Below are 19,863 nucleotides of genomic sequence, written 5' to 3' on the forward strand. Positions count from 1 at the left end.
TCTCGATATCTGTGCACCTATATTCAATCTTTTCAGAAGAATGTGAATACTGTACAGTATGTCATACCCCTGAGGTGGATTCTTGTCGAGCCAGCCCATCTTGATGACAGCGGCGAGCTGGGAGCTGTCTTCTTTAGGGGGGGGCGCCGCCAGTCTGCCAGTGTTGGGCAGAAAGATGCTGCCTTGCAGGGGGCTGAGGCCTGCTTCCTCCCACGTGCTAGGACTACAGATGAGCACAAATGAGCACCTACAACATGACGTGACACTAACTTCAGCAAAGCATTGCCCTCAAAATAAAACACCAATGCTGTTTGTGGCAGAAGAGAAACTACAAGTTTTTCCGGTCCGTTTGTGTCAGAAATTACAGTCAACCTTACGTACACTGTAATCAAATTCACTTTCACTTTGGGGCCAGTTTGGAGTGAATTCCTGACAGCAGTCATTTCAAGTGTGTCTCACTGCTTGAGGAGGCCAGTACGCAGCGGTACGGATTACCAGCATACCATTTTGGCCTCTAGTTTACACCGTACCTCTGCCTTCCTCCTTTGCTTTGGCAATTAAGGTACCTTAAATTAAAAAATATATATATACTATTTAAAGTTTTTGAGCATTTCTTCCCCTGACTCTAGTTATAGTTTATTTGGCATGTGCGCCATCATATACACAAGAAGCTGCAAAAAACTTGCCATCAATGCAAAGGCTCACTTGAAAACAAAATTTCTAGAAAAATCACAAATTTAGGACGCCAAGCATTACCCCATCATTGTAGGTGCATTCAAATGCAGTTGGACATTTCAAACTCTGACATTAAATTTAATCTATCTATCTATCTATCTATCTATCTATCTATCTATCTATCTATCTATCTATCTATCTGCTAATTAAAGTACTAGTGTGCCTGACTTTGTGACAAACAGCAATTGTGTGTCTTTTGGAATGTGTAGTAAATATTATTTTCGGGTACAACTTACTCATCATCTTCTAGGAGTTCGTCATCACTGCATAAAGAACTGTACCGCCCCTTTACTGTCAGAGGCACTTGCAGGGACATTTCCTAAAGGGTGAGACTGTTGTCATTCACACAGGTTATAAATGAATGCAATTCCAACAAAGACCTCAAACCTCATACCCTGTCTAAAAGGTTCAATGGATGAACACTGGCATAAGATGTGTCCGGTTCTTCATAAATATCAGAATCGGAATCTGGTGGGCACAACGCTAAAACAATCCAGACAATTAGGATATTAGCAGGACTGAAACAACATAAATGCATGCACAATACTTTTTAAATACAACAAAAATCATGCACACACAAAAAAAGGATATACCCAATAGTATAGATTCAGAAAGTGTAAGAAAGATAAATATTCATAGTGCTCACTTGTTTGAGGAGGAGGCTGAGGGACTCCTTTAGCAGGCACGGCTATTTGAGTTGCAGCTTGGCTTGACTGTTGTGTGACTTGTTGAGTTTGCGGAGTCATGATGCGAGGTGGAAGCTTTGGAGTTTGCTCTTCAAGGAGCCCATCGGTCTTGCTAGGAGGAGGACTGGGGGACATAGAAGAACAGGAGCGGTCACCAGAGGTTTGGGGACCAGAGGAGTCTTGGAAGATCACCGTGTCGGTAGGTTGGGTAAAAATTCCCCACAAACGGCTGAGTCTATACATCCTATGTTGGAAAGAATCCTTTCAACAAAATGTTCTGTCGATGCTCATTCCATTAGAGAGAAAAAAAATGATCACGCTTCTGTACAGAGACTACAAAAACAAAGGTCTTCAGACAACTTCCTTCCACACAACTCTGACAGTTGCTCTTGAGTCCACGTTACGAAAAAATATAAACCCCTGCACAACTTGTCTCTCCGTTCTTCCGCCCTGTCATATTTTCTCTCTCTACCTCTCATGTTGACAACATGTCTAAACCTGCGTCCTCCTATGAGATACTACGTGTAAACAACATACCATGGGATCCAATGTCTAAATGTTGGAGAGAAACAAAACATGAATATTCGATGATTTGTTTGACAAGAGAGACAGATTTGACTCGAAAGAAATACCACCCATTTCAACATGGTGAACAACACGTGGGGTATCTTTTGAGGTTTTTACAGTCTCCCTCATGTGGTTCATGTCTAAAATTGGAAAGGACAGCAAATCACTTTCACTTTTATGTGAAATTAAAATGATAATAGGACAGCACAATGGAGTGATTAACAAATCTCCCAAAAGGATTCTAGTTCCTAAACATATGACGAGTGACATGAAGACATTTTCACAACAATGGAATTTAGACCATTGTAATTGAGCAACATGACGTCATACTAAGCATGACCACTCACTAAAACGTCATCGTGTCATCAGTGTATGAGTCCTCTCAATATGCTTCCCAAAAATAGGCCCACAATAACGGGAAACTGGACTTTTGACATAGTTCCTCCTATTTTTGTAGAGGAAGAGCGCCGAAAGAAAGGCATACACTTATTTTGCTAGAAATCAGTAGCTGCATATTTGGAGCCTTTTTTCTTTCAATTGTGCATTTACACAAACAAGCTCATTTCGGTTTTCATACAATGTAAATTGATGCCTTAATGCTTGTGTCGAATTCAGGGGGACATTTATAGAAAACAGCACAAAGCAAAGACTAAGCAAACAGTTAAATCCTTCTATTTGACACACAACTACAGAATGATTTGTGGCTACCAACATTATGCAGCAATGCAGCTTGTGGCACAAGTTTATAAAAAAAAAATAAAAAAAGAAAAATCGAATATATTATCATGTTCCATTTATGTGTGCAGCCCCCAGAAAAAAAAACATGCATTATTTTAAATCCATTAAAATTGTACATAGACTGTCTTAGGTGGTTTTGTTCTAAGATGAACAAGAAATCAGACCAACTAATCTGAAAATAGAAAACAGCAGAGACTTTATACCTTCCTTGTTTGAGATACGGAAGGGAGAAGGTGACAAAGGAACGATGAAGAGACATCGAGAATATGAATCAAGTTACCTGTTGTTATGGTTAAAACAAAGTCCTCTTCTCCTTACGTTGATACGGTTATTTTAAAAGACACGCTTCTCAGTAATATGAAAAACAGAATGAGAGAGAGAGAGAGAGCGAGAGAGAGAAAGAGAGAGAGAGGAGGAAATGGCCTTTTCACCAGAAAAAGGGAGGTGGAACAAAACACGCTGACAACGACAACAGGACAACATCAAGAGCCAAACTGTCAAGAAAATGAAACCAACTTCCCCATCCATTACCCACTCTCTTAATCTCTCCATGTCACTCACAGGGTAGTTTGGAACATATTTTTGTTCTCTATTGTGACTTCCTTTTTAATCGAGAGCAGTTTGTGTCCAACTCAAGAAGAATTACATGAGAACCATTACCAGCAATTTAAAATATCAGCAAAAAAAAAAACAAAAAAAAAAGACATTTTTGGACATTTTCTCAACTTCAGTGTAGGTCGTTAGCGCATTGTGTCATTGTGTCCAGCAGGTGGCAGTGTTGTCTCATAAATATTTGACTTAGTCCACCTTGGCCTGTTACATAATCATCTCAGAGGGTCATTATTCTTTGACCTTCATTAAATCAAAGTCCAAGTATTTGGTCTGAACCCTTGACAACCGTCGCGATAGAGGTTATGCTAATAGGAGTAGCAAACTTACCTTTCAATTCTGGAGGAAGAAAGTACTGGGTGCCTGCTTGGTATTTTTGGGGGCCCTCTTGATGGTGCCGAGCCAACTTTTGGAGGGAGAGGCGGAGCGTTTCTCTCTTCTCTGGGGAGAACGGTGAAGGCCACGGGGGGTATGGTTGGCATTCTATCGCTTCTTGAATCTTGAATGGACAGTGTTCGGGTGTGATGAGCCTGAGGTGGCTGGACAGTTTCTCGTGTGACGTTCTGGGTTGAGGTGAAGGATGAAGACCGAATGTGTGCAGCTGTGTCTTTGATGAGCAACTTGGTGTGTTGGGGTGAGGTGGGGCTTTGTGCCAGGGGTGAAGGTGTCAAGGTCGTTGTGAAACGTTGTGGCGGGCAGTTCAAGGTGCTTCTTGGGGGCACTGGCGGCAAAGACGTATCACAAGACGGATAAATGAGGGGGCTGGAATGGGAGTCCGGCAAGGCTGGAGCACTGGAGCGGAACCTTGATCTCTCTTTTGGTACTGGCCTCCTTTTCTCGACATCTCCATCTGCCTTTTCGTTATGTTCAGGACTTACCGGCTCCTCTGTCCCTCCAGTTTTCTCTTTCATCCTGAATGCTTGTCTATCCCTCGGGATTGGTTTCTCTCTTTCTCTGGGTGCAGGTTCAGGGGTATGCGCATTTTCTTCCTCAGCTTCACTCACAAAACGTTTTTCCTCCCTTCCAGATATTGCTTCCGCAATCAAGGGTTCATTCTCCTCCATAACTTGCTCGTGCTCTGCTCCCGGGTCCTGTGCAAAGATTGAATGCGCATCAACTTGCAGGGAGGTGACATCTCGAGTTTTGTTCAGGCTGGCCAGGATGCGTCTCCGGTGGCCCGGAAGAGATATTCCCATCTGCTCCAGCTGATCTGGTGTGAGCTGATAACATTCCGCTAAGGTCACCAGACCCGCGGTTTGAAACGCTTTGGAATACTGTTCGAGACGAAGCCCGCATAACCAGTCCCACACGGTGACTTCGGACTCAGGGTGAGACATGGCAATGCAGTCTTTCACACTTCAGCTCACCGTCCATGTAATCTGTAGAAGAGAGATCAATTTAATGTTTGAGGATTATTCCATTAGGCAGCCTCTGAAGACACACAATCACAGAACACAACAGAGACAGGAAGTTCAATTTACACCACAAACATCAGCGCACACACAGCTTGTCCAGTTTACGGCGCGCTACTCTCTGCGGGCCAAATCGGTTATGAATGTGAAACCAATATTTATATATTGCCTTTGAGAACTATTTTTAAAAAGCCGTGGGCAGCAAGTTAACAAGAAGACACATTGTCTGGCCTTTCTATCGTGTCGATGATGGAAGTCACTCAAAATGCATTGCTGCCGATATCAATCAGGCGAGTCAGGGTTGCCACGGCAATGACACTATTCGCTTAATTAAAAGCCAGTGTGCCAAATAATTGTACCTGGATAGTAAAAGGAGAAATGGAAGTGGAAGATAAAGAGACAGGTATCCATCCCTTGCTGCGATTGGAGAAACAGATACTACACAACTGTGAGTTAATGTTGAAACAAGTGCAATTTCCTGTCAGTTTTGTACTAACTTGAGTAGGACAAGTTTTCTGAACCAAAAGCCCCTTCTTTCAGTTCAAATTAAAAGAGCTAGATTTAGTGTCTTGCTCATTAAAGGGGATGTCATCTGAAATATATTTTTAATTATGTGTTGTGTGCTGACCACTAGTCAAAACACAGTCTTCAGAATAATGTTTCGTTTGTGGAAGATCATGGATGCCAGGTCTCAGATGACAAACAATCACAGTGAGCTGTGATTGGTTGTGACTTTTTTTTTTTTAAAGCCACATTTAATTATTTACTTTTGGCCGTATTATTCACAACTCTCTTTTATGTGATGTGTCAAATTTAGACAATTTCACTTTAAAAGGACTTCAATTTGTTAAATTCGTACCAATCAACTGTGAGGCCCACATCCAATGACTTTCCTGACCCCTCCTGTTTCTTTGCTGAGTGAGTCAAAACTTAGTCGCTGTGAACCACAACTCAAACTGATACCGATCTTGGACTGGGGCGATCAAGCATTTATCCAAAAATGTCAACACACTTCTTTAGAATGCTGAGGTCAACATTGGGGTTTGCTAGTTGAGCAACATCCTACATCCTTTTTGCAACGTCCTTTACCTCATTATGTGACAATCCCTTCTAGTTTTCTCCTAGAAGTCTTTTGCTTTCTGCACATTTCAATTAATTTATGTCCCCACTCTCTCCTATTGTCTTGATATTCACCTCCCACTGCATCGCTCTCGGACACAAAGCAGCCAATAACAGGATCTCTGTGTGGCCTTCACAATGAAGCAGTCTGTTGCTTGGGTACACATGCGCGGTGAAGGAACACTTGTAGCCTCTGGTCACACATTATATAACAAGCAATCACTTAATAATGCGTGTGAATAGGTGATGGGGGTCCCTGAGGCAGTGCTTCAGGCTTCATAGCCTCTTTTTTGACAAGTATGCTGAGCCAGGATGCACGCACATAACTCAAGACTCTCTTTTTAAACACATCATACAAATGACAAGAGGAAAAGTCAGCGTGTTTCAGGGCTGAAAAAAACATTCTGTTTGAATTAGCGTGAAGGTGCAAGCATGAAACACATTCAGTCATAATATTGGGTATACTTGTACAATTTAATGACATAATTTTGTTCAAATTTTTGTTGTGAAGTGTGCCATGTAAATAAAGTTGTATATTTTGTAATATCAATAGTATTTTTCCTCTGGATGGTTGTAGTTTATGTTTAGCTCACTTGAGATTTGTTTCGAGCTAGACTTTTGAATAACCTTCATAAAAAAAAAAAAAAAAAAAAAAGGTTTTGTAATCCATTCTATGCATTTTTATGTACAGTGAAGTCGGTGTGGCAATGTTAAAGGTGCTCTCTTCTATTCTGAGTTCTGCAAATAAGCCTTGCTGTGGTTTATTGCAGTATGGCTGTAGCCTTTAGTCATTTTCATGTTGGAATGATGCTCAGGATGGCGTGTCACTGACGTTCGTTCGAATGAAAGCAGATCATCAGTTGATGAGATCAATGATTGCTTAGATCTACTATTCTGCCATCAGCGCCATACAAATACACCACCTAACCTAAATGAATTTTAAGAAGTCGCATATCATGCGTATATACGGGAGTATGGTTCAATGTATTTTATTGTTGCTTCTCTTTTTTACATGAAAGTTGTATATCATAGACAGAAAATTGTATTTAAACATTCGAAATCTCAATGGTTTTTTTTTCTCTATTAGTTTACAAACTATATATAGCAAATGCAGAAACCGTAGTTATTCATCCTCTTTTTGTTCTGGTACATTATTACGAAAACAAGAAAAGAACATTTTCTCATTGTGTTATATTAGCTACCGAATGCATTAAGCTCCACAGTTGGTTAGTCATGTGATTCCTATCAGATGTTCAGAATGGCCACACAAAATACAAAAGAATACTCTGATTGAAAATGAGTAATTCACTCACCCCTGGTCTTGCTGCTCACTTTTAGCCCACTTTCAAGCGCATCTCAATGATGAGTCAGTGTTGCCGGTAAAGAACTGCATCCCAACAATGTCCCAGTCTAGTGAGCGTGCCACTGTGTGCGCGAGAAAAGGCACATGCTTCTTACTTCTCAGTCAACAACATTTCAAACTAAGGTTATGCAATCACTTGGTAATGTGTGCACATTTCCACCAGTTTGGACAGTTTCACATTGAATAAGATGAGAAAGTGTGACTGAATCAGGATCAGGTCAATGCAAAAACTACAAAAATAAGTCTCCAGGCCTTTCTCGTGAGCCATATATTATCTTGCCTAGTGTATATCTTTATTGATTTATTTTTAAATATTGAATTCAGCTCAATTAGTCACGTCCTATGTATCCAACATTATCTTCAAGAGTTCTTTATTTAACCTGCATAGATGTACATTCTGCTTGACCTGCCCCTCGATTCCCGCAACAGCAAATGTCCCCTTTCAAAGTTTCATTGAATGACTCAACCCTGAGTAATCCAATGAGTGGATGTGACGGCAATGGAATAGAGAGGGGAAAAAAGGGAATGCACTTTTTTTTTTATCTCAAGGGATAATAAGCATAATGTGTGTTGTGTTGTTTAATTTACTTATTTATGTTTGTTTGTTTGTAACAATTCAGACTCTTAACTGCTTAATTTATGCGAATGCAGCAAACCCTAAATAAGAATCAATACATTCAATTTAGAAACCACCAAATGAACGTTTTACCAAAGCCCCAAGTATATTTGTCTTTCTTTTTCTTCTTTGTTAACTTTCGACCTCTTTACATGCGCGCGCACACACACAACACACACACACACACACAAAGTTGTTGAATACATTTCAATAAATTCAAAAATGTACTGCATAAACTGTTGCGGTGACACCGCCTTAAAAAAAAAAGTCCACTTGTGAACATACGTCATCATTTCATTGACATGCAATAGCTGAAATGATGCAGCGACTGGGGAAAATCAGAAATCAGTGACGCAAATGAGTGTTTCCCCCCCAATTATTTTGCAAGCTGCTTAAGCAGAATGAATTCCAATGCGGATCAACGTGCTGTTTGTTACAAGTCCACTTGCTCGCCCTGACAAAAAAATAGTTTGTAGTTGCAATCAACCTACAACACTGGCGATCACTATATGCAGAATCACACTTTGTCGCTTATTACTGTTGTGGTTTGCAAGTTTGGAGAAAGAAAAAGAAAAAAGTTGCAATTCAATGGCTTTACCGTTTTAGTCACCCGGCCGAGTGAAGTAACTTGTACCAGCATCCTCAACAACAGAGACGCCAAATAGTGGTTAACTTTTTCTCACGGATGAAACAACACTCACAAATACTTCACAACCACACACTAATCATGAGTAGAATTAAGATCGAAATAAAGTTCCGTTTAAGTATTGCAAAACAAAAAAATTCTAACGTACCGGCAACGCGAATGTCTTTTATTTTTGGACGCCCCGAGAAGGAGATTTCCGCCGATGTGCTTTGCGCACTGGAGGTGGTTATAGTGGGAGCTTCAGATGGTCAAAAGGTGATCACGTGACCGGTGAGAAACCCAGGACCACAAACCAGTCCAAAGCTTGGACCCATCATGAAGTTTCCCTTTTTTCCCCCCCGTTAAAAATACACACGTCTCCGTTACAAAATAGGAAAACAAAACATTTGGAAAAGGCGAATACCGCGAGTGTCATGTTGCTTTGTGAATCCATATTTGTGAATTGCGTTGGAACCTTTTCTGTAATTTAGCATTTTTTTATTTATCGAATGATAATGCTCATTAAATAAGAATAACGACCAGAAACTGTTTCTTTAAAACGTGCAGGGTGTAATTCAACCACAGGAGGGCGACAATACCCTGTCTACCTGTCAGTGGATCACCAGCTCCCTGACCAACAGGGGGCAGCGTGTGAGGCTGGGGACACCCGGACCACCAATACTGGCGCCCCCCCCCTCCAGGGGTGCGTCCTCTCCCCACTGCTCTTCTCTCTCTATACTCACGATTGTTCCTCAGGCGACTCTTCTGTGAAGCTCCTGAAGTATGCGGACGACGCCACTCTTATTGGACTGATCCGGGACGGTGACGAGACTGCGTACAGACAAGAGGTGGAGCGGCTGGTCCACTGGTGCAGCCAAAACCACCTGGACCTGAAGCCGCTCAAGACCGTGGAAATGACAGTGGACTTCAGGCGAGACCCGTCACCACTTTCACCCCTCACTATCCACAGTCCTACTATTCTCTTGGTGTTTCTACATGACTGGATCTCCACGATAGAGTTGCTTGAAAGTGGATCTGAATCTTCAGCTACCCTCAGCCACTCTGTTCTGCAGAAATGTAGAATGCCTCACTCACAGACCAATTGATAAAATAAGCAATACGAACGAAAACTCATGATTCATTCATTTACTTGTTGAATTTAACACGTGAAAGGTGGATGCTCGCTCGGGGGGGACGTCTTTTATGGTGTATGATTAAAATACCATCTAGAGAGAAATCACTTTTGGAAATGACTGCAGTACTTCTTTGAATGAAATGAAAGCTACATGAGGTAAAGCACCAAGTGACACTTTAGTGGAGACTAGAGACGATTCAAAAAATGGTGGGAATTAATGGAGGGTGAAAATCTGATCAAGACAAAGACACAAGATTGGAGGGAAGTAGAAAGCAAAGAATATGGCAGAAAGATGTGAGGAAAGCAGCTAGAGTAGATAAAGGAGATGGGGGGGGGGGTTGATTAGTCATCACCCATCCATCATCCTTGGTGGGCTGAAATACTGCAGGGGTGGCAGTATGACACATACACACACACTCAGAGGGATTCTGATTGTCACGCTTCTGCCCTGTTTCCTACTGTGGAGATAAATGGAACACAACATGATGATGCCATTGAGCCACATCCTTGTACATACACACACACAATGTTGGGGTCTCATTTAAACAGAGACAGACAGACAGCTGCAGGAAGACAAAGAGAACACTTCAGTAGAGCTGTACACACCTCATTCATACTTTATTAAGCGGCGCATATATGCAGGCATTGCGCAAAAGGGGGGGGGGGGGGGTGATGTGGGGGGGAAAAGGGCATTGAAAGCATTTTTACCCTGACAAGCAAGTTTCTCCGTGACATGAAAGTGCCATCTCTCCAGGTTTTGATCACAGCAGGGTTATCATGCCAATAGATTGAGGGACTCCTAAATTTAAATCTAGGCCAGTGGGCACAGCCTCATGCATTCAGTGAGTGATTTGAATGTAGTGCTGGTCACTTTAAGGATTTTTTTTTTTTTTTTTTTTTTGCATGCAAGTTTCCCTGAAAGAAGGTCAAAGCACATTAATATATGGGCCGATGGAGGGACACAAAACACATCCAACAACCACATGATGCAAACAGACACAAAAACGACTCAAATGTCAAGTGAAGTTTGAAAACCACTGTAGGGTTCTGTATTAAATTTGTAGACATACATTCATACATCATCTTTTGAGGAGCGGAAGAGAAAGAAAATGTGTATTACAGCTACATTGTTACATATTTTTCTATCATTGTGAGGTCATTTCTGGTGGGACATTTTGGCTGCTTTTTACAGATTTTGTGTAGTTGAGCATGACCATGACTGCATCAGGGCAATCCTATTTAGTCATTGCTTTATCGACTATCATTTCAACCAAGTTGGGATTTTGAGTCCTCTCAACTGTACATCTTTTAAACCTGTGGAGTCTCCCTCTGCTGGCCATTTGAAAGATTGCAGGTATAAGGCACTTCCACATCAGCATCACCTATCAGTCCAGGAGACTGCTTAATGCTTTAACAGATTTTAGTTTAGATTAAGATTTAAGACGCTATATCAAACGGAGTCCTCGCAAGTATAGAAAAGATGTTCTTTGAGTTTCGTCGTGAGCTTCAGCTGCCTCCTGTAGTACACCTGCATATTTCTTGTGTGCTTACAAAATATAACTACAACTCATGACAGAAAGACAAAAAGGAAAACAAAATGTGTACGTCTTTTTTTTGTAAGCATATTTAACTATGTATGAACTGTATTTTCGCAAATTGCTATTGGAATTACATCATTTTTATTTTTGCTCAGGTTTCAATACGACAGAGGCTACCGTAAAAACATCTAGATTGTAAATTGACCGAAAAGATGGTTTTTCCATACCAATGTAATTTGAAAACATTTCAAGGCAAATCGCATTTACAGACATTTGACGGATATTACTAAGTTGTAAAAAAAAAAAATACTTGCGCCCCATCGCAAGTGGGTGTGTGCAGCCGTGAATGCTTCTGACATTGGCAAAATATGCGTGCATGCATTATGTAGGAAAATATGGAGCTGACTTTGTGAAATGTTCATTTGCATCCAAATGTGCAGTGAGCATGAGTAGATAGATATACTAGTAGGGTGCGCGTGTGTATGAATGAATCTACATAGCATATGTGTAATTGTGTATCTGGCGTGCATGTATCCCTGCATTGATGGATGCGTGCGCATGAATACATGAGCCAGGTCTAACTTGCGTGTGCACCAATTAGTAGCCGTCATCTCTATCGTGGGTCTCAGACAGGGAGCTCTCGTCAATATTTTCCAGGCTCTCGGCATGCTGAATGCTAAGCTCGGAAAGCGGGATGCTGGGTAATGTAGTCTGTTCGGGGTACAGCCAGGGCTTGAATCCAGGGTTGTGCCTCTGCTTCCAATCGGAATACTTCAAACACGCTTTGTTGATCGACTTCATTGCCTATGAAGGGAAAAATGGAATCATAGCAAAGAATAATTCATTTGATCCTGGGCTTGTGAACCGCCCAGGATCACTCGTGATATTTACAAGCTACTCAAAGTCTAATTCATTGAAAAGAATGAAATCAGACAAGTGCTAAAACAACAAAAAATACTGATGAAGAAGTTCAATTTGTGCTTAACCTATTAGAATAAATACGACAGAGAGAAAGCTACTCCTCTTGATATGCACTCTTTGTTTACTATAGAGCAGCTCAGGATGAACATTTGTATATCGGCATTAGCTTCTTCATTTCATTCCGTTTCTTTTTCAACCATATATCTAAGAAATCCTCACTTACGTCATTGGCTGGTAGTGAAAGTACAGTTTGATGAGCTTATACTAGAACACGTAGATTGGTTTGATTTTGTTTGGTTGATGCCGGCCGGCAATAATGCCACATTGTGACCTCTGCATGAGCTTGTGTTGCATGTAAACAGAGGACTTGAAAATCAAAAGTGCTTAGCCAAGTAGCTGTCTGGCACGGAGGCAACATAACAGCATCAGCATATAGAGTGAGCTGGGTTGTTGCTTCTAACAACCCATCTGCCATTCTCTCACCAAACGCTATACACAGTATCATTGTTAAAAATGAGGGGAGGCCAGATCTCGTCTACAACCACTAAACCTGACAGTTTTGTCCATAAAACACATTTTTCTAGCATCTCTATTAAATTGTAGAAGACTTACGCCCGGTGCAAGGAAGTGGGAAAACTTTTTGACAACCCACTTGGGTAATGAACCTGGGGGGGAGAGAAAGGAAGAAAAGAAAGAGTGAGCAATGCAGGTCGCTGAAGATGTGAATGACATGCATTCAAGTGTTGTCTGCATTTTTGCTCAAAGTGCATCATAACTTTGTTACCCCGTGGATCTAACTGTGCCATGTATGTGAGGACACAGTTGTTGGGCCCCTGGCTTTGCACCATGTAGCCAGTCTGGATGGACACGGCTCTGACCATGTCCTTTTTGGGAGGATATTTCTGGAGAAACACAAAAACATACAGATTTATGGTTTTGACTTTTTGTCCACATAAAACACAGCTCCTAAGTTTGATGAAACGTATGCCACCGCTGCCTCCTTTACTTAGATTTAATATCTTCATTTATTATTCAGTATGATAAAGTAGCCAGTTGATAGCCTGTGCTAATTGGAATAGGAAAGGCCCTGAAGAAGAAATCAGATTAGCAGAAAATAGCTATCTATTTTTGGCGCCTGCCCTTGTACTGAATTATTATATGTTGCTTCACAGTTTTTGAGCTTAGTCCAATTCAAGATACCGCCTGCTAGCTTCAAATTAAAAAAATGCAATTTTTAGCTCCAACAACAGATGCTGCATTACAGGAAGCTCAAAACAACATTTCAGGAACATCTCCCATGTGATTTTTTTTTTTTTTCATTGTTATTTTTTTTAAATAAAATCAAATTACAGGATAACATGACAGAGACAAAACTATTGTAAGTCTGATAGATCATCTGAGTGAAACAAATATTTGTCCTAATAAATTATAATTCCATGAACAGTGAATGTCAAGCTTCTGCAGAGATGAAGCTGCTCATCTTTGTCACATTCGAGCACAGATGCATCTAAAACCACTGACCATTGAATGGTTTACCATCAGTGACCATTTGTGCTGTTTCCTGTTTGATGGAAAGTCAGAGCTTGCCATTCGCATCACGTGAATGCCATTTATTGACCTTGGCAATGCGTGTGTGCCTCAAGTTGACAAAATCTTATCATGTGTCCTTGCCTACTCGTGTATACAAAAATAAACAAACGTTATTTGGTGACGGAATGTGATCCATCCTTCTTCATGACATTGCAATCATAATATCTGAAGATTACAACCATACCGTGGAAAAAATCAAAACCTAAGGCTTGGTCTCAAAAAAACTGAACAACCTACCCATGATTTTAATACCGTGGGTACTTAGCTGACATCAATTCCAGAAATTAAAGCACAGAATCACATAATCTGGTTAGAAGTTTCCCAAATGGGACTGTTGAATAAATATACAGTATAGTATAGCAATTCTATGCAACATAGGGGACATCGGGACATAAAGCACACAAACTCTGTTCTTTGGCGGGGGGGTTTCCCACCCAGGAATGCGGAAGGCGAGGTGGAAGTGAACAGCTACTCATCACGTGAGAGCTCTTATCCTTGTGTAAACATTTCATTAGTGACTAAGACTGAATGGCAATGGAGGCAAATATAAACCTGGGCACATGGAGAGACTTAAGTAAGCCTGGGAGGGTCTAAGAAAAAAGTATACAGGCAAATTATACGGTTGTTTGTATGGAACAAACTGGGAGATTAGCGTCACCAGCTGGCTACTTCCCCGGTCATGTGATACAAAAATCGAGTTCCTGGAGATTTGTATAATGCCCAACATTTTAAAATACAATCGTATCTGCAGGCTCGGCAAAAAAAATAAGAAAAATAATTCTTGAAACTTGCAAATGAACTTTTTTTTTGTTTTTTTGCATGAAATAACTACCTTGGGAAAAATGTTGGACATTTAAAACCTGGCTACAGGCATTTTTCAAGTAATCTAATTGAAAAGCAAGAGGAGCTTAAAACACGCTTGAGTTATTCACGAAAACATGCAGAGATGCACACGACACATTCGGCTCAAAAGCTTGCTGAACTGAACCGCCTTGATCCAACGCATCCAGCGTGCACTCGTTTGTTTCACTCGGCTACATTGGTATCTCCACGCGCCTTTGGGTTGCGGCAACCAACGTGACCTTATGCCTGCGCGTGAACTTACCGCATGTTTAACCGAGTAGTTCATGATGATGTAGTCTTTCCCCGTTTGCAACCAGGAGCGAAGCGTGACGACATCTCGGTTACGGAGCGGATTTGGACATTTCCCTGTTGTCAAATTCAGATGCACAAAACCCCTTGTGATTTTGAGTAGGTTATATTAGACACGTGTGTCGAGCTCATCAGTGGAACATACATGAATAATACCCAACATCTGCATTGACTGTAAGTTTTCCAATATCAAAGGTCTCGATGACGTTTGTGTCCCATTTTCTTCTGTACTCGATGTCGTGGAGAACATCATACATGGTCTCAGCTGACACATCCTTAGTGACCATCCGACACTGTATCAGAAAGAGAGAAAAAGGAACATGCGATCAATTCATTCATGGGTAAGTGTGTGTGTTCGGCGATCACGTACAGACGCAAGTAATGAAGCGGGCATTCCAAATTTGGTGAACTTAGTATGATGTCTGTCTTTAAGAATGATTGAAAGTCTGTACACAATGGTATTACATTTTAAAATATGGCTTAAATACATTGTTACTGTATAATTCTATTTGTTACGCGTGGTTATCCCTAAAAAACAACGAGGGACTACCTGTTAGCTAAAGAACAGATGTTTAAAATAGAAACAAGCTGAGGGCAGATTGCCGCTGTTACCACAGTTACAATTCCGGAGGGATTTTGTGTTAATAAGAAGACAAAACAAAAGCAAAGATACACTTCAGACAAGGACACGTATAGAGTGCAAAAGCCGTACCAACGGTAGAAGAAGTGGTAATTGAAACACTAGTGAGACAGAGTGAATCAGAAAGAAAAGCATTGACTGTCAGTGCCTTTTGGTCCCCAGTCATTTTATTACAAATCAGACCAGAGGGGCTTGGGGAACATTCTGCTCTTGTACTCCGTGGAGGATTAATAGAAGAAAAAGGGAGCTCTCTTTCATCGTCGCTTTCTAGTTTCTAGAGAGTGGAGTTTCAGCTCCTCCGCTTGAGACTGCTTAGGATGCTTCTTGGATGTTCCAGGCACATTCCACTGAGTGGAGGACATGAGGAAGACCCCGTCTCAGATCCACCCAGAAGAGATGGACAAAGCAGGTGGGGGAAAGGAATGACTAGGCTTCTTGTTGGCCCGGCGACCCAAGAGGAAGAGAATGGAGGGGTGGATAATCAAAAGTCAATTCAACACACCTTAACTCCGCCCTCAAAAGATTTAGTCATTTGATGCTCACTCAACTGAGCTTTCGTAAGGTGGGTTGACATCTTGGGTGTTGCTGGCTCACCGTAATGCTGGTTAATCATTTGGAATAACAAAAAAAAAAAAAAAAAACACCAAAAAGCCAAAGAAAAACTAAACATGCACTCGAGAATTCATCTTTGACTTCTTGAGCGACTTTCAAGTGTTGTGTGACTATTTTTATTTAAAGTGGTTGTAAAACCGTAGGGGCATTTGGATTTTGCAGCTGCCACTGCAGTTTACTCCAAAATACAGTGGCATTTGCTTTAGCTGTAGTTGTCATTTCCAAGACAATTTTTAAATTCCTTTTATCGATTTGCTTGGTTGAATCCAGGAGAGACAAGAGTGGAAGTTCACTGAGGTGAAACGACTCGAGGAGGAAAGAATGGACGTCAGTATTTGCAATCCAACTGAAACGGGCGGAGCTTTAGAGAATGTTACACTGAGCTGTAAGAGATGTTCTGGTCAGAATGGAGAAAAACAGCCCAGCAAGTAGCTTAATTCGTTTACGTTTTAATTTGGTTAGCTCACCAGATGAAGCAAGGAGACAGTGATGACTTCAAGAGAGATAAACCGATGATAGTTACCCAATGTACTGGAGTGTTTTGGGGTTTGTCAGTGGATCTTCAAGCCCATCTTACTCACTATCCACTCAACCATCCATTTTCTATTCCACTTATCCCAATAAGGATTGCTGGAAAATGGAACCTGTCCCAGCCGTGCTCAGACAGACAGAGTTGAAAATATAGACAATCATTCATATCTAATTTTTTCCCATTACTGAGTGGAAACTGACCCCATGATACAAGTTGAGTCTGAGTCCAAGCATACAAGTCAGGCTATTGAACCACTACCAGGGGAGTCCTAATCTAGTCCTCGAGACCCACTATCCTGCATAATTTAGATATTTTCCTCCTCTATTTGCCTTCGATGACTGGATATGGACAGCCCCGCATGACACCATCGGGGACTGCCCAGTGCCCACTCACGATAATAAATGATAGTTGACCCTTGCCTTGCATAACCACTCCACGCAAACCATGACTCATCAAAGTGTCTGCGCTTTTCACAAGCTTCATTTGGCGCTAGTACGACATTTGTGGGCAACAACAAATGAGGGGGAAAAAAAACAGATTTCAGCCTGTGAGTGAATCAGAGGCTCCCCTCAAGAGTCATCAAGGAGGATTCCGCCTGTATGCGTATGGCAGAAAAGCAGCAGAAATGATTTAGCACATTGGCCAAATTACAAAATGTAAACAAAACCATCTTGCGACTCCTCACATTGTTGTTGTTTTCTGTTTTCTCTATGTTAAGTGTTGGATGATAAAACTGATGTTCATGCCGAGGCTTCGTGATGAATAAAGGTACTGTAACGTAAACATAGTACTGTACGTTCGGTGACTGCGCTAACTGTGTGATGTCAGAGCTCAGAGAGCAAAGCAAACAGACGATAAAGTGACCATGAAAAATGCATGCTTCCGTTACACTAGCATTTACATTAGCACGCCAATATAGGATAGAAGCACCGCCCATATGTGGGCGTTTGCACACTTCTTTGTTGGCTGAGCCTGTTCTGTCAAAAAGGATGGGGAAAAAAAAAAAGCATGAATAAATAGCACCTTATTGTGTGCACACACAAACACGGAGCTGCTGCAAACATGATACACCTTCACTAGAACAGCTCCAGGATGTACCTGGAGGAATCGTGCTGGATAATGAGAATGCTATGCCCTCCTGACTGGGAAAAGCCTGCTGTTGCTGTTCTTGCACACAAAGATAACGCCCTAAAGCACACAGACGCACTTTATTCAACAAAGTAAACAACCGTTGGCTGGATCACACAACCCTGACCCGGATATAAGAAATGGCATCGCGGGTTTTAACTTGAATGGAAGCCATAAAGGTTTTTCAGAATCAGTCTACCATAAAAGCATGCAGTAGTCAAGGCACATTTGAAGACAAGACAAGTTTTCGACAAGCAAATTCTCATTGCAATTTAAAAAAAAAAAAGGTCATGTGCAATTGCGGTACAAGGTTAAAGATGTACATTAGATAATAGAGACCACAACAAACTACTAAAATGACGCTTGACCATTGAAAATCCACAGATTTTTCTTTATTTTAAACCCCCCCAATTCTTCCAAAAATGCTGGTAAACTTATAATGTGCGTTTGTGCGTTATGTGAAGAAAATAAAAAAAATAAGAATGAAAATATGTTGAACAATTAAATCTGCAAACTAGGTGAATCCACAGGCACCGTGGTCCACTGCATTAATATTTATTAGGGCTGTAACAAAAACTATGTCTATGTCTGCTTAACCTTTCAAAACGTAATTTTCCTCCTTTATTGACAGTCAGCATGTCACTTTATAAGAGATGTTGCACTTAGTTTTTGTGGAAAAGATAAACATTTCAATTATATTTATTTCATAACACTTCAGATAGCTATTTATTTGTTAAAATCTTCATTGAACTTGATCAAATGTGCTGCTGACCCTTGGAACCGCCTGCACTTTTGTTTTTGCTCTTTTTGATCCAATTTGCAAATAATGATGTCAATTGTTTAAAAAGAGAAGGTGAAAGTAATAAATCAAAAGTGAATCTGAAAAGCTGCTGTTTAATAAGCATATGCTCATTGGCATTTATGTATTGGTTTGAATCCTAAAAAAATTATGGATGCCAATATGTTCCTTTTTACTTCAAATAAATATTCTCCTAAAATATCTGTTATCATCCTTCTTAATCACCAATAATCGATATCAGCCCTGAAAAAAATCATACCGGTTGGAAGGGGGATGGAAGAGTAAAAAAAAAAAAAAAATCCATTTGCTGTCACTTCACGGTTGAAGAAGTAAATTTCTCTGCATACATGCAAGATAGTTGGCGGTCATTCATAAATAAATGAGTGAAGTCGAGGAAGTAGCACGGCATGTTCATAGAAGCATTTTATAAGATCTTTTGATATTGTGGAAGTTGATCTATATTTTCATAGCCGCATTGGGGCAGCTAATGTTTGCAGACGTGCGTCATGTTGCTCAACGGTTTCATATTTGCATATTATACACGCTATTCTCCTTTGCATGATGTTGCGTGGACTTACCTTAATTTTATGGACAGACTTGCCCTCCTCCAACGCCTGGCTCCATACGGCGATGCCCCCCTTGTTGTAGGTCACAGTCCAACCTTCCTCACTCAGACACTCCGACTTGAAGCTGGCGAACGCCTGGTCGTCCGGGATGGTAACGTTTCGTCCAGACATGTCTCTGTCCCGGAAGGGGTGAAAAGATATTGGGACGCGAGCGGGTGCTTCGAGAAAAAGAAAATGTTTGCAAGGAGTCTCCCTCCTCTTGTGTTTAAACAAGTTAACAAGCTTAATTCAATTTAGCGAGAAACCTGCAGAGCGGTCTTGTGATGTGTGCGCATGCTCACTCGGGGAGGTACAATGAAGTAGTCAAATAGAGGTGTGGACACCGCCTCCCTCCGCCGCGCGCACAGGTGACAGTTCGAGTTCTGCGTCGAGAAAAAGCACCGAGACGGTTCGGTCGAAGCTTGAGTTTGTTCCAAATAAGTTTCGCTCGAGCAGCAGTCCTCAGAAGCAGCCGTTCTGAAGACCAACCAGATGGTTACGTTTCCGCTTGACACTCACCAACGCACTGTGGCTATCGCTGCTTTATTTCTTCCTTCTTCACTGGTCCTGTGATGCTTGGTTCCAGTTCTCCATCCCTGCAGTCGGTGATCGTTGGGAGGATGCGGCGTGAAACGAAAGAGGGAGTGGGAGGGAGGGTGACAGCGCTTGGCTTGATCCACGTCAGACAGACGACGCAGAGACGGCTTCAACGGGAACGCCTCCGAGTGATGCATTTAAGGC

At 41.3% G+C, this 19,863-nt stretch overlaps 2 protein-coding genes across 11 annotated transcripts in view; both read right to left on the minus strand.

Annotated features, from left to right (window-relative positions):
- The window catches only part of arap1 (ArfGAP with RhoGAP domain, ankyrin repeat and PH domain 1), a 28,365-nt gene extending 19,766 nt beyond the window's left edge, over nt 1-8,599 (minus strand). For 5 of the 8 annotated variants that reach the window (XR_015066650.1, XR_015066651.1, XR_015066649.1 and 2 more), the window contains exons 1-7: nt 8,444-8,599; nt 7,180-7,291; nt 3,666-4,714; nt 1,382-1,545; nt 1,130-1,218; nt 972-1,054; nt 68-247 (exon numbers count right to left, since the gene is read on the minus strand). Coding sequence is in view for 3 of the 8 variants with exons in the window: in XM_085916033.1 (XP_085772159.1) it covers nt 68-247; nt 972-1,054; nt 1,130-1,218; nt 1,382-1,545; nt 3,666-4,672 (1,523 nt within the window). In the remaining 5 variants the exon portion in view is untranslated. The remainder of the gene's footprint in view (nt 1-67; nt 248-971; nt 1,055-1,129; nt 1,219-1,381; nt 1,546-3,665; nt 4,715-7,179; nt 7,292-8,443) is intronic. The other 3 variants (XR_015066653.1, XR_015066652.1, XM_085916032.1) reach the window with 1 other exon arrangement.
- Nucleotides 8,600-10,626: 2,027 nt separating this feature from the next.
- Nucleotides 10,627-19,831, minus strand: stard10 (StAR related lipid transfer domain containing 10). Of its 3 annotated transcripts, none has more exons than XM_085915861.1 (8): nt 19,642-19,831; nt 19,389-19,505; nt 19,096-19,258; nt 14,952-15,099; nt 14,760-14,863; nt 12,849-12,966; nt 12,677-12,729; nt 10,627-11,947 (listed from the first exon to the last, which is right to left on the minus strand). In XM_085915861.1, the coding sequence occupies exons 3-8, from the start codon at nt 19,252-19,254 to the stop codon at nt 11,741-11,743; spliced, it is 789 nt and encodes a 262-aa protein (XP_085771987.1). In that variant the 5' UTR covers nt 19,255-19,258; nt 19,389-19,505; nt 19,642-19,831; the 3' UTR covers nt 10,627-11,740. The 3 variants fall into 3 exon arrangements, with proteins under 3 accessions (XP_085771987.1, XP_085771986.1, XP_085771988.1); XM_085915860.1 differs by having other exon boundaries at nt 19,425-19,505; nt 19,642-19,830; XM_085915862.1 differs by lacking the exon at nt 19,389-19,505 and having other exon boundaries at nt 19,642-19,830.
- Nucleotides 19,832-19,863: the final 32 nt, after the last annotated feature.

Source organism: Syngnathus leptorhynchus, chromosome 7, assembly GCF_054491065.1.
Source record: "Syngnathus leptorhynchus isolate UIUO chromosome 7, UIUO_Slep, whole genome shotgun sequence".
NCBI classification, from domain to species: domain Eukaryota; kingdom Metazoa; phylum Chordata; class Actinopteri; order Syngnathiformes; family Syngnathidae; genus Syngnathus; species Syngnathus leptorhynchus.

Bases quoted from the DNA above. Each gene is read 5' to 3' on its own strand.
- stard10 (XM_085915861.1), bottom strand. From the start codon at position 19,254: ATGTCTGGACGAAACGTTACCATCCCGGACGACCAGGCGTTCGCCAGC. The intron at 15,100-19,095 runs GTAAGTCCACGC...TTTCTGATACAG, and splicing joins AGTCTGTCCATAAAATTAAG to TGTCGGATGGTCACTAAGGA. The intron at 11,948-12,676 runs GTAAGTCTTCTA...TTCCCTTCATAG, and splicing joins CCCACTTCCTTGCACCGGGC to GCAATGAAGTCGATCAACAA.